General features: G+C 51.0%; 2 protein-coding genes across 5 annotated transcripts in view; both read left to right on the top strand.

Moving 5' to 3' along the window:
* Positions 1–3,989, top strand: part of FBXO16 (F-box protein 16) — a 34,102-nt gene extending 30,113 nt beyond the window's left edge. For all 4 annotated transcript variants that reach the window (XM_048296246.1, XM_048296248.1, XM_048296247.1 and 1 more), the window contains exon 9: positions 2,144–3,989. In XM_048296246.1, coding sequence (XP_048152203.1) covers positions 2,144–2,211 — 68 coding nt within the window. In that variant the 3' untranslated portion in view covers positions 2,212–3,989. The remainder of the gene's footprint in view (positions 1–2,143) is intronic.
* Positions 3,990–10,422: 6,433 nt separating this feature from the next.
* Positions 10,423–27,840, top strand: part of ELP3 (elongator acetyltransferase complex subunit 3) — a 76,202-nt gene continuing 58,784 nt past the window's right edge. The window contains exons 1-7 of the mRNA XM_048297581.1: positions 10,423–10,510; positions 11,872–11,971; positions 12,693–12,831; positions 13,497–13,567; positions 15,583–15,646; positions 16,823–16,891; positions 17,683–17,837. Coding sequence (XP_048153538.1) covers positions 10,483–10,510; positions 11,872–11,971; positions 12,693–12,831; positions 13,497–13,567; positions 15,583–15,646; positions 16,823–16,891; positions 17,683–17,837 — 626 coding nt within the window. The 5' untranslated portion in view covers positions 10,423–10,482. The remainder of the gene's footprint in view (positions 10,511–11,871; positions 11,972–12,692; positions 12,832–13,496; positions 13,568–15,582; positions 15,647–16,822; positions 16,892–17,682; positions 17,838–27,840) is intronic.

Genomic DNA, 27,840 nt, shown 5'->3' with positions numbered 1-27,840 from the left:
TGGGAATCCAGAGGACAGGGATTTGCTGCACCAACAGAGAACACGTGGCCGGAGATGTCACATCCAGCACTTCCCAATCCCCCTGTTTGTCACCACTGTCACCGCGGGATGGAACACGTGGGCTGGACTCACCAGCACTCCGTGGCAGAGCAAGAGATCCCAGAGCAGATGTGTGAGTGGGCTCTGTCCAAAATCCAAGTCCTGGAGAGGATCCAGGAGGAGCTGAAGTGGTTGGGTTGGGAACCAGAGCATCCAGCAAATTCCAGGGCCAAGCAATGAACTCCAGGGAAACAAACAACAGCTGGGAACTCCAGGAATGCCTCCCAAAAATAAGGAGCCGGAATGACACAATCCCAAACAATTTGAGGCCATTTCAGTCTGGGGTTGGGTTTGGAAACCCTTCATGGCACATCCTGGAGCTCCTCAGTGTCAGGAGCCTGCTGGGAAAGCCTCTTTGGGGTCTTTGGGAAGTCCTGGTGGTTCACATCGGGGTCGTCACCGTGAGGGTTCCAGTCTGTGAGCCCTGGTGGTTTCTTGTGCAAAAATGGTGAAGAACCTGGAGTGAGCAAAGGAAAAGAGGACTTTGATGGAATACTGTTGGGATTTTAGGAAAGACACAGGGGTAGAGTGATGGGAGCTCCTCCAGGTCAATGATTATCTGGTAATTATTGATCTCATCTAGATGGGAGATGGTGGAACACGTGGAGACCTCCAGCCCCCCTTTGGATCTCCCAAACCTTGCATTTTTAGCAGATCCATAGGTTAATCTCCACAGGGCAAACCGGTGATCCCAAATCCTTGTGAGGAAAGAAAGGATCTAATCACAGACGAGGGAAGATACATCAGGACAGCACTGGAATGCTTAGATTGGGTTGGATTAGGGATTGGATTTAGATTTGATATTAGGAAAAATTCCTTCACTGGAAGGATTGTCCAGCCCTGGCACAGCTGCCCAGGGCACTGGCAGAGCCCCCACTCCTGGAGGGATTGAAAATCCATGTGGATGTGGCACCTGGGGACATGGATCAGCGGTGGCCTTGGCAGTGCTGGGGGATGGTTGGACTGGATGATCTTGGAATGCTTCTCCAACCTCAACAATTCCGTGGTTCCATGAGCGAGGCCTAAGGAAAACACAAGTAGGGAGCAGAACGTGAATGCATCCTGGCCATAAAAACACCGGGATCAGGCTGGAGAGTCCCATTCCCTCCCGGTGCTGAAGGATTCCATAAAACAGGACCCTGATCCTGGAATCCCACGGCGCGGAAAGAGCCGTGGGAATGTTGTAGGCTGGGCCGGGGCCAAGTCATGCAGAGTTTAGTGTAGGATCTGGGCCTTGGCTTTGGTCATTCCAGAGAATCCAGGGAATTCTGGTGTGGTGGCCTCCCAGGAATGCGTCCCTCGGCTCCGGAGGCGCTGGGAATGGGGAGAGGGTGTTTAAGTCTCTGAACTTCTCCATGAGGGGAGGTTCAGTGCTGTCAGAGAGGATGTGGGAGACCAGGGAATTCCTGCAGGGATGTGACCTCCCAGGGACTGTTAACGGGGCCATACTGGTGGGGGATACCGGGACACGCCGGGATGGGCCAAATCCAATCCCGGCTGCACCCAGGAAAATGACAAACTGTGGAAGAGGAAGGGGTGAGTGGGGAAAGAACTTACCCACACCACTGCTGTGTACAGCACCCCGAGGGGAATCATCCCTGAGGGATTGCACCTGGATTAGGGGCGATTTCACAGGGCAAAACCGTGTTTTGGGGTTTGTTGTATCAGAGAGAGACAAATCCTATCGTGATTCCTTCAGTGACCTCTCCCGGACCTTTGTGAACTCTGCCGGGCTTTTCCCAAGGGAAACATCCCACCTCTGGATCCTGCTCCAGCTGGGCTTTGCCAGAGCGTGTTTGCAGATTGTCAGGAAGGGACAGGAAAAGGAAAAATGTTCTGATTGATGATTATCTTCCCTATAATGAGATCACGAGCGGGAATAACCTTCCCACTCAATCCAGATTTGGGAAGGTGTTTGAGGTATTAAATGTCACAAAAATCCTAAGGATTGGCCGAGCACTTAAATATGTTTAGAATCGGAATTCTCTAAGTCAATCGGAGTTCTCTAAATTAATCTGATTCTTCCTATTTCTCTCTCATGCAGCACCTCCTCTGTTTGAGGCTCAGCCCTGGCACATTCCTTCATCCAACCAAGGATCTGACACAGAGTAAGGGAGGACCCAGAGTATCCTTCATTCCAGCAGAACGGGAATTCATCCACCTGGCACTGGGGAAACAACGGGGATGCTCCTGCTGCGCTTTGGGGTCGGAACCTGTTTTCCTGTCACTGGTGCGACATTCCCTTTTCCTTATGGATTCTGGAAAACACAGCAGGACTTCCAACCAGGAAGCACCAGAGAGTGCAAGGGAAAAGCACGGGAGAAAGGAGAGTCAGGGGAAACGCTCCAAGGACAACCTGGTTAGGGATGTGCTGGAGACAGAATTCCTTTCTCATGTTAAACAAAGGAATTCTACCTTTTCCATCGTGGTCCTGAGAAGGAAATCAAATCCCACTCTCTTGCACACGGATCCATGGGGAGCTGGAATTGATCACTGAAGAGACTGGGAATCCCGTGCGCTCTCTCTCTCTCTCTCTCTCTTTGGGCTTTTCCGCAGTTTGGGGAATTCCCAGGAAACGGAACAAAGAGCAGCTTTTAAGGATAAGGGGACTGAAAGCACAGCAGCTGTAACTCATCCCAGAGAGCTGGGACGAAACGGAACCTTTCCATTCATTGGGAAAAATCATGGCATGCACAGGAATCCTCAGCATTTATGGACAAAAATCACATTTCCGAAGAAATCCCAGACACCAAGCACGGAATCCCAGAATTAAGGTTGGAAAAGACTTTTTAGATCATCAAATGCAGCACCACACCCATAGTCCTTAAACCACGTCCACAGGGGCCACATCCACAGGTTTTTTGGGCGCTCCCAGGAATGGCGACTCCATTCAGCGCTTTCCAACCCTTTCCATGAAGAAATTGTTCCTTATGTCCAACCTAATCCTCCCATGGGGCAACTCGAGGCCCTTTCAGCACAGATGAGGAGCAAACTTCTGCTCTGAGAGCAGATTATTCTGTGTCACTGGAGGGTTTCCGGGGTTTTCGCAACACCAGGCACCGGGCACGGCATCCCATGGATGGAGAGCATCCAGGGGGAGACTCTTCCCATGGGAACACGTGAATTCCAGCTCCGAATCACTGGTTTGACAACTCAGTGCATGTCCCTCTCCCAGACTTTGGGGTTTTTCCTTTTTCTGGTTTTCCTGGGTGCTTGGAAGGCCTAAGAGCTGACGAGTCCGAGCTGTCGCCTCCCAAAAAAATCAGCCAGGAACTTGCAGGTGGGAATTATCTTTGGATCTGTTGATTATGCAGAAGACCAGACTGATGAATTTTGATTAAGGAAGCGAAATTTTGAGCATTTAAAGTGAGGTGGAGCAAACCCCATCCAAAATATTCATCAGCACCGTTCCCTGGAACTGCAAATCTCTCCTCACCAGTTTTTTTTTTCCTAGGAAACCAAGTTAAACGATTGCTCCATGGGTGCTTCCTTGGCTTCCTAAATCCAAGCTTCTTTTGGCTTCCATTAGGCAGCAGCTGGGGTCAGATCCATGTTACAAACATGGAAATGATGTAACCCTGCAGCAGTGGTTTCTCTCTTCCCATCAGTATCCCCTGGAATTGTACAATTCCCAGGATCTGAGTGGTCTTGGAGGTGAGTCTTGGAGAGGCACTGTGCCTTTGCTGTGTCAGATCATATTTTAAGTGCTCACTGCACATTTTAAAGCTTAAACCTTCTCTGATTTGTAATTTTTTTTGTATTTATGATGCCGTAAAATAATAAATACGAATGCCCAGGAATGTGTTAAGTCAATTATCCCTGGAATACCAGCAGACCTACAGAATGCACCCCCTGTTAATCAGAATAAAATCCTGTATACTTACGCTGTACGTAAACATACTGAACATCATTCCTGAGGTCACCAAATGGGCCAGAATTTGAAATGAAGAGAAAAAAAAAACCTCCATCTGTTGCAGTGGGGATCCTGCAACACGCATATATCAAACCAGGAGTCCCGTGGAAAGGAAATATATACGGACAGACAGATTCTTGATAGCTGTTTCAGAGATGTTTATTTCTCCAGCCGCATGGCCGGGGCTCTGCCGAGGAACTGCTCCAGTCACGGGCCCAAGGGTCCTTCTGCCCGCGCAGGGAGCACAAACCAACCAATGGGAACGAGGCTGAGCAGGGACAGGAAACCCCGTGTCTGTGCCCTCAGGGCCCCTCTCCCAGGGCTCCATGGCAGGGGAGGGACCCCAACACCTCACCCGTTTTATTTTAATAAAAGGAGAATGAAAACAACTGGATAAACATAACAAGAACAGTTTCAAAACAAAACAAGCCACCCTCCTGAGTCTTTAAATGTCCAAACAGATTCTGTGGAACATCTTAGGGCTGACAGAAGGGAGACAGAATTCTCTGAGCATGCTTTGTGGGGAAACTGAGGCAGGAGAGGGTTTAACTTCTTCCCTCCCCCTTTTCATCCCCCACTCGGCATTGGAAAGGGATTTTTGGGGAAACAATTGGCAAAAGCATGGTTTTGTGAGGGAAACCATGGATGAAAAAACGGATTGGGAATACACTGGGGGTAACAGGACATAGGGTAAAAGGGAAAGGTGGGATTAGGAAAGGGAAACTGTAGGGGGGGCTTACAATGGAGATATTGTCTAACATGACTACGATTTTTTGCATATATACTGCCTTTTACAGGAACACCATCAGGCCCAGTGACCTGCGATGCTTGTAACCCTTTTCTACCTAGTACAATATTAAATTCCACCACCTCTCCATCTCCCAAGCTTGGGATCCATTTTTCAGGGTTATTCTTTTTAATAGCAGTTCTATGCACGAATATGTCTTGCTGGTTGTCACACCTTGTTATAAAACCATAATTTTGCTTAACATTATACCATTTTACTATCCCTAAGGTCTTAGTTGCTATGATCTTTTCCTTTTTCCGAGTGGCTGCTGTTTTCTGTCTCGCTGCGTCTTTGCTGTCTCTTTCGGTCGCTCCCGTGTTGGAATTGTCGGGGCTGCTGGTGCCTGCGCGCTCTTCCCGGGGTCGCGTTCGGGGCTGCGCGGGCCGGGCCGGGCCACGCCGCTCAGTTCTCCGTGCGTCGCCTCCTCTGGTCGCAGCTTCGCTGCCGCTGCCGGGCGCTGCACCCACGTCTCGGCCGGGCCCCCGAGCGACGACCCCCCCGCGCCCCGCTCCAGCGCGCGTCTCGGCTGGGCGCGGCTCCGTTCCACCGCCACCGCCGCCACCCGCCGCCCGCGCGCCGCCCCTCTCGGTCGGGCGTTCCCGGGGCTCGCTCCACCACGCGCTGCACAGGACCGGGCGGGCACTGCCGGGTCCCGCCGCTCCCCGCTCCGCCACCGACACTGCGGCTCGCGTGGCTCCGCCCGCGCGCGGGAACTGCCTCGCTGCTGCTCTCAGAGCGCTCGGTGCACGTGGCCTGGGCCGCACGGTCCCTGCGCCACGCTTCCCTTCGCCAGGACACAGCTGACATTGCTCAACAGTCTCGGTAACTAAATAATATTCACGAAAATATTCTTCCATCGGCATATATTTTGACTCCAGTATTAACTGTGTCCAAACGGTTTTCCAAAAGCCCTTGGTAAGAATTAAATCCCAAGAAACATAGAAAAAGTTCTTAAACAACCATGCCAGGAAGTGTTTCAGTTCTTTTTGAGCTTGAATCAAGCTAAAATTTACAAATCGTTGTTCAAGAATCATTTTAAGTTTAAGATAAATGTCCATATGCGGCTCTGAGAGCCAAGAGTCTTCCCACGGTTCCTCCATAGTTTAGATATGGAATAGCAAAGCAAAACCAAGAAGAGGAATCCAAAGTTTCCAGGGTTTACTCACACAAATCAGTCGCTTAGGGATCGGGGATCGTTCTGCTCACAAATCTCCACCATTTGTTGCAGTGGGGATCCTGCAACACACATATATCAAACCAGGAGTCCCGTGGAAAGGAAATATATATATGGACAGACAGATTCTTGCTAGCTGTTTCAGAGAGATGTTTATTTCTCCAGCCGCATGGCCGGAGCTCTGCCCAGGAACTGTTCCAGTCACGGGACCAAGGGTCCTTCTGCCCGCGCAGGGAGCACAAACCAACCAATGGGAACGAGGCTGAGCAGGGGCAGGAAACCCCGTGTCTGTGCCCTCAGGGCCCCTCTCCCAGGGCTCCATGGCAGGGGAGGGACCCCAACATCCATCAGCTGCCTGTGCCACCCCCTGGGGCAAAACCGAGTGCCTGGGGCTGGTGATGGGCACAGGCAGAGGGTCCTTGCCCCACTTCAGAGCGAATTCCCAGATAACGCTGATAAGAGATCGCCAAACTACAGCTGTGCCCTTGGAGATGCGCATTTCCCTGCCCCGCTCGCTCGGCGTTTCCAGGTCCTGCACGACTGGAAGCAGCCCCAGCCTCTGATTAAAGGCACCTTTGAAAGCCCAGGGGCCAATGAATCAGCAGCGTCTGAATTGCAGCAGCCGCGGCAGCAGCGAGATGAGAATGCGAGCCCTGGGCTACAGCCCCGCTCAGATGTGGGGAACAAACCCAAACACGCCAGACTGCCTCTGACTGGAGCTCTGCTATCCCAAAACTCCACCTGCGCTTCCCTGGTGTTCCTTGCCCCGGAGGAAGGGCAAGAGTTCGGTACCGGAGTTTGGCTTCGGGGCCAAAATGAAGTTTTCCTAATTATTCTGAGCTAAAGAAGCAGGAACTCGGGGAAAGGAAAATGTGTAACTTCTGAGGACGGGAGCTGCGGGTGAGAGCACAGCTGGAGGATTTTTGGAAATGCCCAACTCGTGTGGAGAGGTGGAAGACAAGGGAACGTGAGCTGCTGCCAGGGAAGTGGGAGCAGGAGGAGAGCAAAGTCTCAGCAGCGGCGTTGGAGGGATAAAGGGTTAATGGATGGTGCTGGAAGAGCGTGGAGACCTTGTGGGAAAGGGAGAGCAGCCAGTGAGAGGAAATAAATGCAAGATAAAAAGTTGCTGTAATCAGTGGATGAAGCTGATAACGAGCAGAGAGCACGGCTCAGCTCCAAGGCTGAGATGAGGGTGTGAGGAATTGTTTTTAGGGAGGAACAGGGATATGGGAACAGGTTTGAAATCCACCTCCTCGTCCCTGCTGGAATGTTCAGACCCATCAGGGATATGGGAACGGGTTTGAAATCCACCTCCTCATCCCTGCTGGAATGTTCAGACCCATCAGGGATATGGGAATGGGTTTGAAATCCACCACCTCGTCCCTGCTGGAATGTTCAGACCCATCAGGGATATGGGAACGGGTTTGAAATCCAATTTGATCCGCCTGGAACATCCCAAGGCACAGCAGCTGCTGGAATAGATTTGGGAGAGGGGAGGACAGAAGATAAAGGTCTGGGGGGAAGCACAGCCACCTCCCAGACCATGGAGAAACTGTTGGTTGGCACAGGAGGCTCGGGAGACCCCGGGGGAGGTAAAATCCCAGGCCAAGAACAGGTCCGGGCATCGCAGGGCACTCCCAGCACATCCTGTAGGAAGGAGACTCAGCTCAGCTCTCCAAAAGGCCCAGCAGGCAGGTGGGAGCGGATGGTTTCAACCCTATTTCAACCTGTTCCGTCCCGGGATCTGATTTCCAGACACCCTCGTGCCATCCTCAGGCACCGGAGCAGGCTCTGGCTGCCTTTTAAATCATCCCACCCGGTGGGAAGAGCTGTTTCCTCGTGCCCTTTTCCCTCCCTGCAAGCCCTTCAGCCCCCAGGCACACCCCAGTCATGAGAGTGGTGCCAAAAATCCTCAGAACAGCCCCTGGATCCGAAGGTTTTCCAAGAAAAATCATCTTTTTTTTTTGTGAGATTCTTTCTTTGTGAGATTTTTTACCATCCCACAAATCCCCAGAGCAGGTCACGTGGCCATTGCCAGCATCTCCCTGCTGTTTTATCTGTAATTCGGTGCTTTTTTCCTTGCTGCCTGTTCTCTCCTCCTCCACAGTCCTGTTTTCCATCCAGGCAGCATCTCCCCTCTGCTCATGGGTAGGTTCATGATCCACCAAAATCCAGGGATTGACCGGGATGCCACCAGCAAGAAGATTTGGGAGCAAGGCCCTGGCAAACAGCAGGGCAGTTCCCCAGACAAGGTGTAGTCCAGCCATGGAAATCCCTGTCTCCAGAAGGTGAAGCTCATCTGAGTTTTAGAAGTCACTGGATATTCATGGAAGAATCCTGAGCTGATTTTACAGGATCGTTGCAGAATTTGGGCTGGAAGGGACCCCAGGAGACCTCCGGTCCCACCTCCTGCTTTAAACAGGGTCAGATTTGGGTTTATTCCAGGTTGCTGAGGGCTTTAGGGTCTGCAAATCTTCCCAAGGAGGAGAGCACAGGACACTGTGACACTTAGGGAATCATGGACAATCCTGAGTGGGAAGAAACCCACCAGGATCATCAAATCCAACCCCTGGCCCTGCGCCGACACCCCGAAATTCCCACCCCGTGCATCCCCGAGAGCGTTGTCCAAACACTCCTGGCGCTCTGGCAGCCTTGGGAATGTCACCATTCCCTGGGGATCCCGTTCAGTGCCCGACCCTTCGGGGGAAGAACCTTTTCCCAGTATCCAGCCCCACACTCGGCCGTGCTGCCTTTGCTTTCAGGGACCCCCAGAGCCGCCCTTTCCCCTCAGCCTCTTCCCCCCGCTCCCCTTCGCTGCTCCCTCCCACCATCCCCATCTCCCCCCTCCGTGCACTCCCCGGGATCCCGCGGGTCTCCGGGAGGCATTTTCCGCCTTTTGTCAGGAAAACCCAGCCCGTTTTTCCCTGCTGAAGCCGATGTTTTGCTACCATCTAGCGCTGAGGCGGCGCGGCGTCCTCGGGCCCGTGTGGGGATCCCTCAGGGGGGGATCGCAGCGCAAGGGGGAAGTGGGAAGAAAACCCCAGGGAAAAACTGGATTCTAACGGGGAAATAGGATGATCCCACTACTGGGAATATCAATCCGAAATTGTCCTGTAAGGACAGCCATAAGGATGTTCTTATACCCCGGGAGTGCTGTGTCAGGACAGCGGGGAGCTCCTGGAGCAGGCCCGGCAGCGAAGATGGGGAAGGACCTGGAGCTCTCCATGCCCAGGAAAGGCTGAGGGAGCTGGGGCTGCTCAGCCTTGGGAAGAGACCCCATCCCTGGGTGTCCCTGTGTGCAGGGAGGCTCAGAGCAGGGCCCAGGCTCTGCTCCAGGGACCAGCAATGGCACCAGAGGAACGGGCAGGAACTGATCCCAGGAATTCCACAGGAATCCCTCTGAGCAGTGATCGAGCACCAGAGACCAGAGAGGGTGAGGAGTCTCCTCCCTGGGATATTCCAGAGCTGTGCCCTGGGCTCTGGGATGGCCCTGCCAGTGACCCACTGTGGTCCCTTCCAGCCCGACCCATCCTGGGATTCTGAGAATCTGTAAATCTGGGATTCTGGGGGTCTGTGAGTCCGAGATTCTGTGGTTGTGGGAGTCTGTGCTTCATGATTTCGTGAGTCGGTGATTCCATGATGCTGTGATTCTCTTGATTCTCTGATTCTCTAGTTCTGTGAGTCTGTGGGTCTGCAATTCTGTCATTCCACGGGTTTGTGAGTCTGGAATTCCGTAACTCTGTGATTCCATCATTTTTTAATTTGGGGGTTCCATGACTCTGTGATTCTGTGACGAATTCTGAGATTCTGTGATTCCATCACTCTGGGATTCTGTGATGGATTCTGAGACTCTGTGATTCTGTCACTCCGTGGTTCTGAGACTCTGTGACTCTCTGACACTGTGACTCCGTGATTCCATCATTCTACAGTTCTGGGATTCTGTGACTCTGTGATTCCATCATTTCGTGGCTCTGACTCTGTGGCTCCGTGACTCTTGAGATTCCACCATCCCGTGATTCCACGATTCCATCGTGCTACAGTTCTGAGACTCTGTGACCCTCTGACGCTGCAGTTTAGTGATTCCGTGATTCCCCTGATTCCTTGATTCCCTAATTCCATGACTCCTTGATCGATTCCTTGATCGGTTCCTTGACCGATTCCTTGATCCAGCTGACTCTGGATTCACCTGACACCGCGGCCTCGACAAACACCATCCAACCGAGCATCTCAACGGAGGACACTGCACACCGGGCACGCCATGGGCAGGGGGACCCGGGGACCCCAAACCCCCTCCCCAAAACCCCGGGGGGACCCCCAGAACCCCCCAAACCCGGGGAGTCCCCGGCGCCCCCTCCCGGTGCGGCCGCGCTGCCCCCGGTGGTTGATGGCGGAACTGCACCCCCCTCACCCGTCGTGCCGCCCTCCCGGCGCTTTACGGCGCTTTCGCGACGGCGCGGGGCGGTGTCGCTTTACGGCAGAGCTGTGGGATAGGCCGCGGGATCCGCCGGGATGAAGCAGAAAAGGAAAAATGGGAAAGGTAAAAGAGAGCCCTGAGGGGCTGGAGCGTGTCCGGGGAGGGGATGGAGCTGGGGGAGGAGCAGATGAGGCAGCTGGAGGGGGCTCAGCCTGGAGAAAAGGAGGCTCAGGGGGGATCTCCTGGCTCTGCACAGCTTCCCTGACAGGAGGGGGCGGCTGAGGCGGGGTCGGGCTCTGCTCCCGGGGAACCGGGACAGGAGGAGAGGGAACGGCCCCCAATAGTGCCAGGGGAGATTTAGGTTGGATATTAAGAGGAATTTCTTCACTTAAAGGGCTGTCCAGCCCTGGCACAGCTGCCCAAGGCAGTGCTGGAGTCTCCATCCCTGGAGGGACTGAAAAGCCGTGTGGATGTGGCACTTGGGGACACGGGTCAGTGGTGGCCTTGGCAGTGCTGGGAATGGTTGGACTCGATGGTTTTGGAGCACTTTTCCAACCTAAATCGTTCCTTGATTCTCTGTGTGCGTGCGGTGGGAACGCGAGGTCGGCCTTGCCCCTTTCTGTTGTTTTGGAGGGGCTGAAGAGGCAGCCCCGACCTTCCTGAGGCTTTGGGGTGCTTTCCCCACTGTTTTTGCCGGGAAGGCGGAGCCCTGGGCACCCCGGTGGCGCTCAGGAGTTTGCCTTGTCCTGACTGCCGGGGGCAGAATGGGGAGTCCCGGTGTTAAGTGGGCTTTTCCCTTAAATCAGAGTGGGACAAAAACTGGGAACGGGATATTGGGCAGCAGAGAAGGTGCAGCAGCCTGACCAACCCTGCAGAGAGAGAGAGAGAGAGAGAGAACAGATGGGAATAGCTGAGGAAGCTGTGCCAGGGAGGTTTGGGTTGGATTTTAGGAAAATGTTCTTCCCCCAGAGGGTGGTCAGGCCCTGGAGCAGCTCCCCAGGGAATGGTGACGTTCCCAAGGCTGCCAGAGCTCCAGGAGCGTTTGGACAACGCTCTCAGGGATGCACGGGGTGGGAATTTCGGGGTGTCTGTGCAGGGCCAGGAGCTGGGCTGGATGATCCTGGCGGGTCCCTTCCAAGCCAGAACATTCCATGGTTCTGTGATTTTAGGGAACGCAGGTTGTTGGCGACAGGAAACGCTCCTGCCACGTTCTGTGAGAGGCTGGGGAGGCCCTGGGATGGAATTCCCGGAGAAGCTCTGGCTGCCGCTGGATCCCTGGCAGTGTCCAAGGCCGGGTTGGGCAGGGTTTGGAGCAGCCTGGGACAGTGGGAGGTGTCAGGTTTGGATTGAGATGAGCTTTAAATTCCCTTCCCACCCAAACCATTCCACAGTTCTGTGACAGGAATCGAGGGCAGGTGCCCCTGGGTTGTCCCAGGTGGGAAAATCTCTGACTCCTCGCTGTTTTTGCTCTGTTCCCGTTCCAGGGGAGCTCAGCCAGGCCGAGCTGATGGTGATGACCATTGCTGACATCATAAAGCAGCTCCTCGAGGCTCACGAGCAAGGGAAAGATGTGGATCTCAACAAGTGAGTGCCTCTGGAGCTGATCCATCAGGGATGGGCACATCCTGTGCTTTCTGTGACACCCAGATTTCTTTTTCACACCATTTCTCTCCCATTTTCTGATCATAAAATCAGGGAATTCTGGGCTGATTTGCTACTGAGTCCCAAAATGGGTGGGATTGCTGAAAAACTCCAAGAAACTCTCACTGCCATCCTTCAGTAGTCCCAAATCCACCAGGAAAAGGAAATGTTAACGTAGGAATAATATTCGATCAGATTTTTTTAGGCTTGAACAACACATGAAGTTGTTGTTTACAGAAACTTCTTACTCCTTTATTTATGTGGGGTAATAAAACCTGAATTTGCCTCACTTTTTCCGCTTCATCCTAAACTTTTTGTTGGAAATACGTGCCAGGAATTGCCTTGGAGATGAGCTCAGCTACAGGCTGGCTGTGTAAGGCTTCAACACATGAGTCAAACCCCTGGAAAAGGACAAGCCAGAGCCTTGGCAGCCTGCACAAAGTTAGGATGAAGCCATATTTGGGAGGAAAAGGTGCAGAAAATAAAAAGAACTAAAAATCGCTGGTGGGTGTGAGTTTGTTTTTGGTCCCTTAATGCACAGTGCAGCTGTTTGCTGCTTTAATACTTTGTCTGCAGAGCAAAACTGCCAGAACCTACCAGGATCTCTGTGGAACTGCTGGAAATGAGCCCTTATTTTGGTCCTTTGGGGTATTTCTGCTTGCAGGCTGAAGACCAAAACCTCAGCCAAGTACGGGCTGCCAGCGCAGCCCCGGCTCGTCGACATCATCGCGGCTGTCCCGCCCCAGTTCCGGAAGGTTCTGCTCCCAAAGCTCAAGGCCAAGCCCATCAGGACGGCCAGTGGGGTGAGCACAGCCACCATCCCTCCTTCCCCCGCCATCCTCCCTGCTCCCAGCCCCAAACTGGGTCGGATTCCTGCCCAAAACCGGGATGGGGAATGCCCGGTGGCGTCGGCACGTTCCAGGTTGCCTTTTCCGTGCCCTTGTGCCCGCAGGGGTGTGGCTTTGAAAGGATTTGGGGGAAGGTTCCTTCCTTGGAGGTTTCCCTGTGGCTGCTGCATCCTTGGAAGTGTCCAAGGAAAGGCTGGACAGGGCTTGGAGCAAAGTGGGGTAGTGGAAGGTGTCGGGGTTGGAACGGGATGGGGTTTAAGGTCCTTCCAACCCAAACCATCCTGGGATTCTCTGAGGAAAAAGGGGAAGTGTGTCCGTGTCACTGTGGGTTTTTCAGCAGAGCAGTTAATCCAGTTCAGGGTAAAACACCTCATTCTCCCTATTAGACCCAAATTTCCACACATGTGGAAATACTAAATCATACAGGTTCCTGTTTCTTGCTGCTTTTGTTCTCCCCTTCGAGGGTTAACCCACAGCTGTTTTGGGTGGCAGCCCAAGCACGGAGCATCCTAAAACAATCCCACAGATGCCCCAGCAGCCCCAGCCCTGCAAGAAGCTCTTTATTTTCGTCACTTCAGAGGCAAGGACTGTGATTTCTCTCCTCACTTCGCTCCCTGCAGATCGCTGTGGTGGCTGTGATGTGCAAACCCCACCGGTGTCCCCACATCAACTTCACGGGCAACATCTGTGTGTGAGTATGGCCGGCCCAGATGTGCCCTGCTGGGACAACTCCAGGCCTGGGGACACTTCTATCCTCCAGGAGGGGCTGGAGCGTGTCCTGGGAAGGGTTTGGAGCACCAGGAGAGGCTGAGGGAGCGGGGAAAGGGGGTCAGCCTGGAGAAAAGGAGGCTCCAGAGGGAATTTTCCTCTCTGGAATTCCCTGGGAGGAGCCATGTGGGATCTGCTCCCAGGGAACAGGGACAGGATGAGAGGGAACGGCCTCAAGCAGCACCAGGAGAAGTTCATGTTGGATATTGGGAACAGTTCCTGCCTGGAAAGGGCTGTCCAGCCCTGGCACAGCTGCCCAGGGCAGTGGTGGAGCCCCCATCCCCAGAGGGATTGAAAATCCCTGTGGAAGTGGCACTTGGGGACACGGCTCAGGGCAGGGAATGGTTGGGCTGGATGCTCTTGGATGCCTTTTTCAGCCTTGCTGTGATTCCATGACCCAAAAGGACATTTTCCCAGCATTCCTGGATAAATCCAGTGTTGCAGGAGCAGCGTTTTGGGGCCAGGCTCCCATTCTGCACAGCTGCCAGGTTGTTGATACCTCACACATCACCCCAAAATCCACTTTTTTTTCACCTTTTCCTCAAGGAGAAAATCTTCTCCTTTCATGACCCAGACCCACCATTCCACAGGAGATTCCCACCTTCATGGTTATTAATTTATTACCAATTTGTTAACGATCAGGTGGGGTTTGTGTCCCTGATTTGGGCTGTTGCATCCCTGGGCAGAGGAGCAGGTGGGAGATTCCAGATCCTGCAGGAAAGCAGCAGGATCTGGGAATTCTGAAGGTGGCTGAGCTGAGCCCCTCCTGAGGAGGAGCAGGTGTTGCCTGCAGAAAATTCCTTGCTGTGCCATTCCAGTGGCTCTGGAATGACAGAGCACAGATGGAAGGGAGGCCTCCAGCTGCCAAAACCTCCTGGAACAGCCAAAAATGGTTTTATTTGAATCAAAACCCACAAGCTTGGCTTAACCTCGAAGTCTCTTCCTCAGTTTGACTCGGAGCACCTGAAATCTCCTCTTGGCTGCGCTTTTCCCATCATTTCTTTCCAAACATTCTCTGTCATTCCCAACACATCCCTGAATTTCACTCTGGGCTTGTTTCAGCTCCTCTGTTTGAGCTGTTCCAGGTGATTTTGTGTCTGAAATGGCTTCGGCTGCTCAGCTCTTTGCCAGCAAATGAATGTGGGCACGGTGATTTGCTAATTAATTGTATAATGATGACAGATGACTCGGGGTGAGCTGGCAGTGAGGAAACAAATCAATTATCCTGCGAAGCTAATGGGGCTGGTTTGGTGGAGGTGGCGTTGTCCTGGGAGCTGATCCATAAGGAAAATTCCCTGGATGCTCCCTCACCTTTCCTGCTGGAGCTGAAGGAGAAGGAGTTGCCCACCCTCCTGTCTGAATTCATCTCTGAGCACCTGGAATGTTTTGTTGATGAAATAACACATCCCTAAGCTCGGGGAGCCAATGCAGATGAGCTTTCTCACCATCCAAATACTGAAATTCCCGAAATTTCTGGAAAAGCAGGTGCTGGGACAGGAGGAGATCCCTGTTTGACATCTTTCCACGCCAAAGAGAAATCATGTTCTGCATGGAATAAAGTGGTGCTCTTGAGGGAATCGTGGAAAATACTCAAACTGTAAAGTTATTTTTCAAAATCAGTTAATCTGTGGGTAACTGTTGCTCCAAAACTCTACAGCTGCTCCCTCAAATAATGCCATATCCCAGGAATATTTTCAATATTTTGCTTCCAGAAAGTTGCTTTAGGTGGATGTAGGAATTTGACAGGTCTGAAGTGGTTTTGACCAATCCCTTTCTCACTAAAATCAATTAAAATTCCTGTTTTGCACTGGACCTTCATTGTTTGCAAACACAGGCAGGCTCAGCTCCTCCCAGCGTTCCTGGATTTCATGGAATCACAGAAACAGTTGGAATTGTGAGAGTTTAATTCCTGTTTTCTCTGTTTTTTTTGCCCTGCAGGTACTGCCCAGGGGGCCCTGACTCTGACTTCGAATATTCCACCCAGTCCTACACTGGATATGAGGTACTGATGCCCTCTTTTGGGGAATTCCAGCATTCCATAAGCCTGGCTTTGGGTTAGGCTGGGCTTTATCCCTACAACTCACTCGTGTCCAAGAGCAAAACCAAAACCAATCTTCAGAAACTTCTAAAGGTTGTAAAGCAGCTCAAAGCCCAGGAGGGAAATTCTTGATCAGAGTAAATAATGATGAGTTAAAATGTAAAAAGTTGTGCCCTCGTGTAAGAAGGGTCTTCAAATGCTGGAATAGGATGTGGGGAGGTTCCTACAGGATTAAAATACATAAATTTTGGGGGGAAAAATCCCGTTTTTAAGCTGTTAATGCCTCTGAAATTGCATTCATTCCCTTTTATCTGCAGTGATTTCTCCCGAAATGTTTGTACCTCCCAGTTTTTCTCTCCCTGCTGTCTGGAGAAAGTTTAGCAGCAGTTTGTGACTGAATTATTGTGGCTGCTTTTAACCAAAAACCTCAGAGCTGTGGGAAGGATGTAAAGCAGGAAAATGAGGTGAAATCCAACTGGATTCATTTGGTGAACATTAATGCAGCATCTTTTAAACAGGAACTTTGTCTCTTTTTGCCTCTGTGATTTAAAATTTGTCCCATTAAGGAAACAGGAAAAATGGGAAATACCAAGTGAATCCAGGATACAAAAGGTGCCTGAAAATCTTCTTGAAATATTATTAATAGGCTTCCATCAGCTGGTGATAGAAGAAAAAGAGCTTTTAGGGATTTCAACTGAAGGAATAAGTTTAGTTTAGAGAATATTTGAGGCTTAAACTGAGTCTAGAGGATGCTGCCTGGGTGATTTGTGCAAGTGAAAAGGTTCTGAAATGAGCAGGACCAAAACCAAAAGTGCTTTGAGAAACACTTTGTGATTTTTGTAACGCTGCTGTGACTCACTGCAGAGATTTTTTAGCTGTTGTGGAGCACTAAAAATTGAATAATTTTGGTGTTCCTTGTAGGTCCTGTTGCCATCTCAGGACAAAAACGTGTTTAAGGATTTAAGGAGCCAAGTTGATATTTACAACTGTGCAGAGTCTTTATTGGTGGGTTTGAAGGCTTTGGGGCAGTCAGGATTTGAAGTTTTCAGCATTAATTTCAATGCTGAAAGTTCTTTTGTTCTTTTTTGCTGTTCTTTGGGGAAAAGAAGTTTCTAAAAGGAATCTTTTTGTGTTTTGCAGCCAACATCCATGAGGGCCATCCGGGCTCGGTACGATCCCTATCTCCAGACAAGGCACAGAGTGGAGCAGGTACATTTTTACTGGGAATTTCCTTGGGATTGGATGCAAAAAAAAAAAATGAGGATTGCTTTAATTTCTGGACTGGTGGGCTGCAAAAAAAAAAACAAAACAAAACAAAAAAAATTTAAATGTATACATTTTAATTGTCCAGCTCTCATTTCCATGAAATAAATGGTGAGATTTGAATCTCTCCTAAGATCTCTTGTGTGCAATAGGTGATGGTTAATAATAATTCCAACAAAATGGAGCTGAGCTTCTCTGGAATTCCTAGTTCTTGGTGATTCCATGGAGAATTTAATACTCAAACAGTGCCTTTCCTACCAAAGTTATTTTATTTGGGGGTTTCTTGCAGAGTTAGATGTGAAAAGTTTCTCGATCCTGTTCTGCTTTGATTAGTTTCCTGTTTATCTCCAAATCCATTGGAAAATTCTCCATGAATTCAGTGTTTTCTCTCACGAGTTTTTAAGGAGAGTTTGTTCTACATGGATTGAAGGAGATGCAAGGAATTTTTTTGCCTTTTGGCCGAATTTAGGTAGTTTCAGTAACCAGTAACTTAAATAATTCTGATTTTTCAGGAAAATCCTCTACTCTGGGCTGTGTTCTTACAGTAAAAAAATGACTTTGGAGGGGTTTTTTTTGCAGGGGGAGGAGGTTATAAAAAACCTGCACAGAAATATTAAAGATTTCTCATTCATGAAACAACAAAAGAAGCAAATGCAGCAGTAAGAAAATCAGGGATTGCAATTGGAGAAATCCCCGACTGATCATTTTTTTTCCCCGTGATATTTTTAATTTTCCAGCTGAAGCAGCTGGGCCACAGCGTGGATAAAGTGGAGTTTATCGTGATGGGTGGAACATTCATGGCTCTGCCTGAAGATTACAGAGATTATTTCATCAGGAACCTGCACGATGCCCTGTCGGGCCACACTTCCAACAACGTGGCAGAGGCCGTCAGGTGAGAGCCTGGATTCTCCCTCATGGAATTCTTTAAGGTTTAAATCGTTTGTTCTTTGAAAACACTGAAGAGAATTAGATTTTTTTTTTTTGTTTAAAAGGGAGTGTTTATCTAAATATATTTTGAGGCACAGGATGTTTACAGCCCAACTCAGCAGCGCAGAGGGGCGGCAGCAGCAGGCAGGGAACGGCGAACTGGAAATGGCAGGAAAGGCCAAAGTTTTCCCCATTTCTTGGCATTCCAGCCAGCCCTGGCCCTGTCACGCCTCATCACCTTGGTCTGGAGTTGTGACAAATCCCATTGCCACGGGATTGATTCCCTGCAGCTGGGCAGGGGAGCTGCTCCAGCCTGGGAGGGCGGCCGGACGTCAGCTCCCGTAAGGAATGACTCAGCCCGGAGAGCGTCAGCGCTCCCGGCCCCTTCCAGCCCCAAATGCAGCTCCCCCTGCAGCAGTTCGGTGTGACAGGAGCTGCTCTGCTCGTTTTACAGCTCGGAAAGCACGGGCTGATTGATGCACACGTGCTTGGGGCAGGAAATGCTGAATTTTCAGTGCTTTTCCGACAAAAGAGGAAGTTTGATGTTTTGGGAGTTGTTAAATGAGGCAAGCATCCCTTTGATGGTTTCACTTTGCTGCCTTGTCGTTGTGGATTTTTATTTGTGACATTATCATCTCCAAGAGGAGCGATTTTAGAGCTGTCTTCTCCAGGAGCAGCGATTTTTAGGACCAGTCCTTTGTATCTGAAAGCTGCAACTTAATTTGGTTTTCCTCTGGAGGGCACCAAACACTTCTGCTGGTTTTCTTAGCTTTTTTTTTTTTTTCCCCCTTCTTGTCACTCAAAGACCAAACAAAAAGTGCTCTGCTGCTCTTTCCCAGTGGATTTTATCAAGATAAAATAGCAAACAAGTTGAGCAAAGAGTTTCTGAAGGACACAGCTCCTCAGGGGAGGAGGGTGCTGGTTCTAGGTTGTCCATTCAAATTACTGCTGTGATTCAGGGTGTGGGTAGTCCATATTTTTTTTCCCTGCTGCAGGTGTCTTAGCTAATTTTATTGGGCCTAAAATAATTTTCCAAGTAGCCTGGCCTTTGCTCTGCAGATAATAAGGAAACTATTTCTGCCACAGCCCGTGTGACCGAGCAATTTTAAACCCAAAGTGACTCCGTGGAGTCAGAGCAGCACGGATCGAGCAGTGTGACAAAAACCTGCCCTGACAACGTGTGGGTTCTTCAGCACATAAATAAAGGTTGATATTTTTAATGTAAAACTCACATTATAAGTGCTTGGTAAATGGAGTTCTGTGGGAGTTACTCGAGTTGCATTTCCTAAATATTCAAGAGGCGAGAAAATGGGGTTGGAGATGAATCAGAGCTTTTAGTTTTTGTGCTTCTGGAGCTTGGTCGTCACGGCAGCATTGGTTGAGATGGTCAGTGACTCTTGAAACAGACAGTCAAGGTTGAATTTATTTCTCTTTGTAGTGAGGATTCATCTCCTTCACCGCTTCCATCAGCAGAGGCCGTGAGGAGTGAGGAATTCTGAGAGCGTTTTCCTTGTTTTATACTGGGCTCTGCCTCTCTCAGCTGACTCTGAATGGGATTCTGGGAGCTTTATTTCTTGGGCAAATCATTCTTTAACTTCAGGTTTTGTACAGAGGTTCCTTCATGTGGAAAAGGACCTTGAGCCAGGAGAGAATCACAGAATCCCAAGGTGGTTTGGGTTGGAAAGGACCTTAAAGCTCATCCCATCCCACCCCCTGCCACAGGCAGGGACACCTTCCACTATCCCAGCTTGCTCCAAGCCCCAGTTTTCCCTCTTTCATCCAGTAATTTCTTGTCTTTGTCCCAGACTCGTGCTCTGCTCTGTGTCCAGTGCTGGCCTGAGCTGAGCAGCGCTGAGGGATCATCAATCTGGCGTCCTCCTCCTGACGTAATTTTCAATTTTCTTCTTGTAATGCTTCATCTCGATCAGCCCACTGAGGCTTCTGGCCCCAGCTAATCTGATAAAAAGGATGTGATTCTGTGCAGTTCCAGGCAGAACAGCACGACCAGAGCCTGCCCGTGGAGGTCGATCCCGTTCCTCACCAGGGACGGGCACTGCGAGCCTGGATAAAGAAATTACCCCTCAGACCGTGTTGGCCCTCGGATTTCAGCTGATTCTCTGAGTTGCAGATAAATGCGTAAACTCATCGACCAAAAGTGTGATTTTTGCCAAGATAAACGGGGCAATTTGGAGACTCTCATAGTGACTCTGTTGTGAGTGGAGGAAGGAAATGAATTCCCTGCGAAAGCGCTGTTGTTTTTAATATTTCTGCAGCGCCTCCCTTTTGGGGTAATAAATGCTTTTTTAGACTGTTCAGACAGAGCTCTTTGCTCGAGGTGCTTCGGTTTGCTTGAGAAATAGCTTGGCCGAGGAGTGCGTGAAGAATTGCAGAGCCAGAGGGGATCTTTGTTTTGCAGAGGGTGTGCAAAGAGAAGACTGAGAAGTTCTAATTTTTCTCCCTGAGAGCACCACTTAGGAATTTCTGGGCCCTTCTGGGTGCTTATCAAGCCGGGTTGTGGATTTGGTGATAAGCTTCCCTTCTCTAGCAGCAGGTTTGCAATTATTAGGAACTTTGCAATTGCTAAAGCATCGCTGGGATGGATTTTTCTCCCACAGGAGAAACTCATCTCTTTCCCCGGGAGCTGCTCCCATCAAGCCCTGAGTGTTGACTTGATTGCGGCTGCTTTTGCTCTTTCCTGAGGACAATCAGCCTCCGAGAAGGTGTAAAATGCACATGCAAATGAGAATTGCTGCTCCTCTCACCTGACCCGTGAGTCATGAGAGGTGTTGGGTTTATTTAGCTGCCACCGTGAGTCACCGGAGCCGGGAGCTGACTTCTAATGAGGGAAGGAGGCCCGAGGAGAGCTCGCCTGCTTTGGGAAAAGCAGGAAAATCAGGAAGGGCTCTGCACCCCTGCAGCTCCTGGGACTGCAGCAGCAGCTCTGGCTTCTGTTCCTGAGCCGGGCTGGGAGAGCTGGGGGTGCTCACCTGGAGAAGAGAAGGATCCAGGGAGAGCTCAGAGCCCCTTCCAGTGCCCAAAGGGGCTCCAGGAGAGCTGGAGAGGGACTTGGGACAAGGCATGGAGGGACAGGACAAGGGGGAATGGCTTCCCATTGCCAGAGGGCAGGGATGGATGGGATAGTGGGAAGGAATTCCTGGCTTTGAGAGGGGGGTGAGGCCCTGGCACAGGGTGCCCAGAGAAGCTGTGGCTGTCCCTGGATCCCTGGAAGTGTCCAAGGTTGGAGCAGCCTGGTCTAGTGAAAGGTGCCTGCAGGGGGTTGGAATTGGATCATCTTTTAAGATCCCTTCCCACCCAAACCATTCCATGATGCCTATGATTTCAGCATTTTAAAAGGCATGGAAATGATTTTCAAGTTGTTTTTTTAGCAGTGCGATGGGGTTGCCCGATGTCTGATAAGGCTGCCTTGGCAAAGGAAGGAGGTAACACTGCTGGGACCTCACGTTCTGCAGTTCAGGTCTCTCCTGTACCTGAAATTCACGTGGCAACATCCAGGTGCAGAGCAGACATCGCCATTCCCTGATGCGAAACCGGGGCAGCTTCCCCTCCCCTTATCAGTCCCTTAAAAAGCTCCTTTTAAACTCACAGAATCCCAGAACTCTGAGGAGCAATCGCAGCTCCCGACTCTGCCTTTTCCTTGGATTCGCCATCGATTGCCTGTGCCAGGAGTCCTTTTGTGTTCCCGCATTAGCTGTGACCTCCCTGGAGCTGCGAGACGGGCAGCAGTGCCTCCTGCTGCCCCAGACATTATCCTGGTGGGAAGTTTCCTTTGGGTATCCCAAAAGCCAGATTGATTTTTTTGGGAAGAGGATAGATCCAGCTACTCCTGAGCTCTGTACATAATCAGAGCTTAGGGCCCAGCTTGGCACCTCTTAATCCATTGAGGGAGGAAAAACAAACCCCGAGCCCTGGCGGTTCCTGCAGTGCTTGGTTTGGGATGTGGAGCTCCCGATGCCTTTTGAATCCCAGCTGGAAATCTCTCCTGAAACAGGTCAGATCAGAGCAAGCTGTGACAAATGTGCTTTGTGTGATTATCAGAGGATGGGGTTTGTGGGAAGGTCGTTGTATATGAAAGGGAAAACTTCTTTGAGGATGATGGAACAGAGAGGTTGTGGAGTCTCCTTCTCCAATCCCACCTGGATGTGATCCTGTGCGGCCTGCTCTGGTGAGCCTGCTCGGGGCTGGGTGGTCTCCAGAGGCCTCTTCCAACCCCGACCATTCCGTGATTCTTTTCTCAAATTCCCACGTTAATTTCAGATACCAGCAATTCTTCCGATAGAAGCTGCAGTTGTTCCAAGAAGTCGTGGTAGCTGGAGGCAGAGGGTGGAGTTAGGTGGGATATTGGGAATGAATTCTTGGCTGTGAGGGCGGTGAAGCCCTGGCACAGAATTCCCAGAGAAGCTGGGGCTGCTCCTGGATCCCTGGAAGTGTCCGGGGCCAGGTTGGAGCAACCTGGGATAGTGGAAGGTGTTGGGGTTGGAACTGGATGGACTTTAAGGTCCCTTCCCACCCAAACCAGTCTGGAATTCTGTGGTTGTGAAGGTTCACAACTCAGCCACACCTGAATTTGCTTTTCAATAGGGAGGAACAGACCTGCTCTTAAAAGATAACCCTAATCCTAACCCAAACCCAGCTTTATCAAGTTGAAGTCTGTTCTAAATTTCCCAAGTAAGACTTTAGGAGGTTGCTGGAAGACAGAGCTTCCTGCAGTGAACTCTGGGCTTGCTGGTGCTGTACTTCAACCAAAATTGAGCCTTTTTGCTTGGCTTTTAGGGCACTGTGAAGTTCTGTGGGGTAACAAGCGAGCAGGTCGTGCCTGTGCCCGTATTCCGCAGACCCCACCGTGAGAAATCCTCCAGGCAAGAGCTCAGAGCAAACCCATTTCCGTGGTTCCTCCAGGCAGGGAAGATGCCGTCCTACAATTCCGGGGCTCCACTGGCATACGGCGCTCGTTTCGCTAATGTCTCTTAATTGAGCTTTCCGAGTGCTAATTGTGACTCCAGCAAAAACAAGCCAGGCTTTGACTCACTCGCCGCAGTGATTCATGCTGGGGCCGTTGAAGAGGTTGCTGTTCTCCTTTTATCTACCTTGACCCTCTGCTCGAGGTTACCCCTTCCAGAGCAGGCAGCTCAACTCACCCCCCCTCCGGCTGCCACACCTCACCCCGGGGCGAATTCATGGAATTTGGGAAGGAGAGCTTTATTTGAGAAGCTCCTTCTCTGCTTGGGGGGAGTGGGAAATTGTCCTGTTGCAAATTGCCGGGGTTTGACAGTCGGATCCCACCCCTCGCCCTGCCGTAATGAGTGGGTGCAGTGACAGGGAGGCTCTTGAATTTTCCTCTGGTTCCAGCCCAAATTGCCGGGTTAAGCTCCAATTCCAGCTCCAATTCCAGCGGCAATTTGGGCAGCAGGGGGATGTGGGGACTCACCGGCTCCGTGTCCCCTCCTGTGCCTTCTCCTGGCAGGAGGAAGGGAATAGCAGGAGGCAGCAGCTTTGGAAATTGCCGTGGCTGGATCCGTCAGAGCTTGTCTGTCAAATCCCTCCGGACATCCGGGCGGGCCAGGCAGGAGATAAGTGGCTGCTGCTTTAGTGCCAGATCATTCACAACAGAGAATCTGCCTGGATTTCCTTTTGTGCCCACAGATTTGGAGCTCCTAATGTTCGGGAAAAACAGGCAGATTTTCTTTGTTTCCAGCTTTGGATGGGACTCATCTGTAATGAGGCACTGGCACAGGTTGCCCAGAGATGTTGTGGTCTCCTCATCCCTGGAAGTGTCCAAGGCCAGGCTGGACGGGGCTTGGAGCAAGGTGGGATAGTGGGAGGTGTCAGGGTTGGAATGGGATGAGCTTTAAGGTCCCTTCTCACCCAAACCATTTTATATTTTTCATTAAAGCCTGTTTGGCACTGGGTGTTCATCCCTAAATGCAGAATTTAAGGAATTTCACCCCAAAGCTGTCTGGCCTTTGTTGCCATCCCGTTACTTTGGCACTGCTCATTTCCTGCTGCATTTTCCAACTTTTAACTGCTGGAGTTGATGTCATTTGGAAGATCTCTGAGCGGAAGGCATTCCATCCCATCCTAATCTCGTCCATCTCCTTTCCTCCTGCAGCCCTGGAATGGGATTGCTGATCCCCTTATCTGCCCTATTGCTGTTTCCCCTGCCTGTGAAACACTCAGGTTTGGGATGAAACGTGTGAGGAAGCCAAACCCACGCCTTTCCATGGGTGATACTGGGTGATTTCGGGTTTCCCAAGGCTGGAACCAAACCTGTCTCCCTCCAAGCATTCCGAGGTGGTTTATTCAGGAATTGGAGCCACACCAAAATTAGCAATATTTGTAAATCCACCTTTTATCCCGTGCTGGTGGAAAGAGCGGCGGCCTTGGCGGTCATGACATTGTCAGAGCTAAATAATGAATTTCCCTGCTTTTTCCTGTACATTTTCAGCAAATTACTGCTGAACACCTGCCAAAGGGAATACTTTGCTCATTTTTGCTGCTCCACTGCTGTGCCTCTGTAATTTGGCAAAGCACAACAAGTTCTCCGGTGACCTGCACAAAAATGTTAATGCTGGGATGGGATCCGAGTGCCCAGCTGGGATCGGCGGCTGGAGATGGAGCTTTATTCAGGGCTTGGCCACCCGTATGAATTTGAACCCGGCCTGAGGATGATACAGTTTTAATTCCAATTGTGGTGGTGATCCAAAAGAGAGAGCAGGGCGGTGTGTATGAATAAGATTCCTGGGTTAATCCCTTTGTCATTGACACCATCCTGCGGATTGCAGCAGCAGTTGCTGTTGTATCCCGATTTTCCAAGCAGGCAGAAACTCAAATATTACCCATTGCTTTGAGCTGCAGGAGGATGCAAGCGATCCAAACCGATCATCCCATGCCCTGCAGCGCTGACAGGGGACCCACGCTCCCCTTTTCCGCCTGCTTTCAGCAGAGATTGCTTTGCGGCCCAGATGAAAATGAGCTGGTGAAATAGGGAGATGTGGTTTATGGTTCCCTCAGCTGTGCTCTGCTCGCCTCATTGATGCTGTAAACCCAGAGCCGCCGCCTTTCAACAGCGCTAAATTAATTTGAAAGAAAACTCATTTTCTAGTGACATGGTGGGTGCAATAGGCGTGGAACAACAGCAAAAGGCAGGTTTAATCTTGGTCCTTTTACAGGAGGGTGGCGAGGAGGGGTTTTGCTGCGGCTTTGGGGAGCGCTGTGCCAGGCGGAGCAGGGGCTGTTTGGTTTGAAATACGTGTGGCAGCAGGGGCGCTCCGGGAGCCGCTCACGGCTCACAAGTTCGGGAAGTCGGATGCTCAGAACTGGAAATGCAGATCTTTGGGGGTGTTTGTGCAGCCTGGATTTGCTCTCCCTCTGTCTGGGCCTTGGGTTGTGCAATGACCTCGTTTTTTAACTCTCTCTGCACGACCTTTGCCTGCTTCGTCTCCGGAGACAGTTTGTGTGCTGCTCTGAAAACTCTAACGTTAGTGGGAAGGACCTTTGTTCCTTGGGCAAAAATAACCTCCCCCTTTTCCCTGGCAGCTCTGGAGTGAGGTGTGGGTTCAGCTGGTGGGTTCAGAGCTCGGCTCTGATTTTCCTGGGTGCCTGATGTGCCCCTGTGGGCGGTGAAATCAGCGGGGAGGGATCCAGCTCCTGCTGGGGCTGTGGCTCTCTGGGCTCTGACTGCTGCGGAAATGAGAGCCCAGCTCTGTGTGGGTGTTTGCATCCAGGAGCTGGATCCCACCCCACGAGCCTTGGCTCCCTTGAGGGCCGGGACAGGAGGAGTTTCCACCTCCACCTCCCATTTCTGACTCCGTGAGCTCGTGCCAGTCCTTGCTTTATGGAAGATGCTCCTGGGTCTTGCGGTGCTGGGGTTTGGTTCCGTTCTCTTTTCCAGATCACGGAATCACGGGGTAATTAAATTTAGAAAGGACCTTTAAGGTCATCGAGTCCAACCATCAACCAGCACCACTAAACCACATCCCCAAGTGTCACATCCACGTTTTTGAGCACTTCCAGGGATGGTGACTCCACCACTGCCCTGGGCAGCCTGTTCCAGTGCTTTCCAGCCCTTCTAGGGATGAAATGATCCCTGATATTCCATCTAAACCGTTCCCTCTCATCCTGTCACTTGTTCCTTGGGAGGGGAGGCCAACACCCACAATCTCTGCTTTTCCCCACCTCCGGCAAGACACACAGGTGGTCACTCCCCTTTGGCTGTCTCCTCTCTGTATTTGTCTCACTAAAATCCAGATTCTGCCATTTGAGGGGCTTTTAGCCGTGGCAGGAAACATTTGACCTCCCCCCATCCCAGGAAGCTGCTGCTTGGGACAGCACATCCTCCCCAGAGCTGTGAGGGATATCTGTGCCTGAGGATGATGCAGTTTTTAGGCGACTGTAGCAGCGAAAAGCTGAAATCGTTTTCCAAACAATGACTCAACCGCCATTAAAAGTTGAATAAAATCATAAAATCGGGTTGGCCGGGGCCTCAAGGCTCATCTCATCCCAACCCCGTGCCATGGAGGAGGAGCCGTGGGCACCTTGGAGCTACAGGAGGGAGCAAAAGGAGTTGGGGAAGAGGCACCAGGAGTTCCTGGAGCTGCTGCAGCAAGCCCAGGAGTGTTTTTATGGGGAAAACAAGGATTTTCACAGCCCTTTTTTGAGCGCGATCCTATCGCAGCTTTATAGGTGAGGGACTTGCTTTGGCAGGAGATCAAGACGAGTAAAGCGCAGCTCTCCACTGGCAGTTTTGGCTGATGGCTGCTTTTTATTAGCTCTCTTTATAATTTTATGGATACAATTTCTTTGTTTCCTCAAAGCAGCAATCAAGCTGTTTTCCTTCCTCGAGCTAAATGTTTTCTCCGTCGGAGTCAGACGGGGACGGGCTCCATCCCATTTAAGAGGTGGAAAAAGAAGCTGAAAATCAAAGGGCTGGGCTGGACACTTTCTTTATGCAGCAACACTTTCAGGGCATGGGGTTTGGTTATTTTCCTCAGGAACAGCTGAGAAGTGGTTGTTCATAGGAATATGCGACTTTCCTTGGGCCTCAGTGAGTCAATATCAGAGCTGAAATTGGAGCTGCGTTCTTTGCAAGTCCGTGTCAGTCTCACCCAGCGCAGCAAGAAAAACTCGCATTTCAGGGTGGGTTTAATAAAAGAGGCTGTCGTGTCGTTTCTTCCATAATTTTAGGTGTAAGGGGTTTTTTTTCCCCTCTCCCTGCATCCTTTGTTAGCCCACGCCTGCAACTCTGTATTGACAATTCCCTGCGAAACTGTCTTTATAATTATGACCTAATGGTTGATTGTATTGATTTGGCAACGGGCAGCAGAATGGTTTTTCTTTCAAGTTCTTCCTGAAGTAATTGCACAGCAAAGCTGTGAGAAATCAAGGACGAATCTTGGGCATCTCCTGGTGGAAGTTTTCCACCAGGCTTTTGTTTCCCCGGCTGTGCAGGCTGCCAGGGCTCCGGTGTCACTGTGGGGACGGGGATTGCTGTTCCTGGGATGTGTTACCTGCTTGGATAAAGGGAGAAGGGGACGAGAGGAAAACCTCTGGGAATAGCTGGTATCGATTGCCTGGCAGAGGTGGAATTGAAGGAAGGGTTGAAGGAGATCCTGCTGGAATCCACCGAAGGGACTGAAGTGGGGCTGGGAGCTGCTGCTTTTGAGGGTTTGGATTGCTCAGTGAGGAGCTGGCAAAGCTGAGCAAAAGGGACAGCAAAACGAAATGTTGACTAAATGCTGCCCCAGCCTCCTGCTTTTCTCTCCCTGACAGGAGCACAGGCTGATGCTCGGTGCAAAGAGACACTTGTGAGTGTTTATCCTGGATTTCTGCACAGAAATTACTCCTTGGAGTGCTCTTCTCTCACAGCGGGGAGGCCCTGGCACAGTTTACCCAGAGAAGCTGTGGCTGCCTCATCCCTAAAAGTGTTTCTGGCCAGGTTGGAAGGGGCTTGG

This window comes from Corvus hawaiiensis, chromosome 3 (assembly GCF_020740725.1).
Source record: "Corvus hawaiiensis isolate bCorHaw1 chromosome 3, bCorHaw1.pri.cur, whole genome shotgun sequence".
NCBI classification, from domain to species: Eukaryota; Metazoa; Chordata; class Aves; order Passeriformes; family Corvidae; genus Corvus; species Corvus hawaiiensis.
Note: the sequence above shows the minus strand (reverse complement) of the source record. Positions and strands in the feature narration are given on the sequence as shown.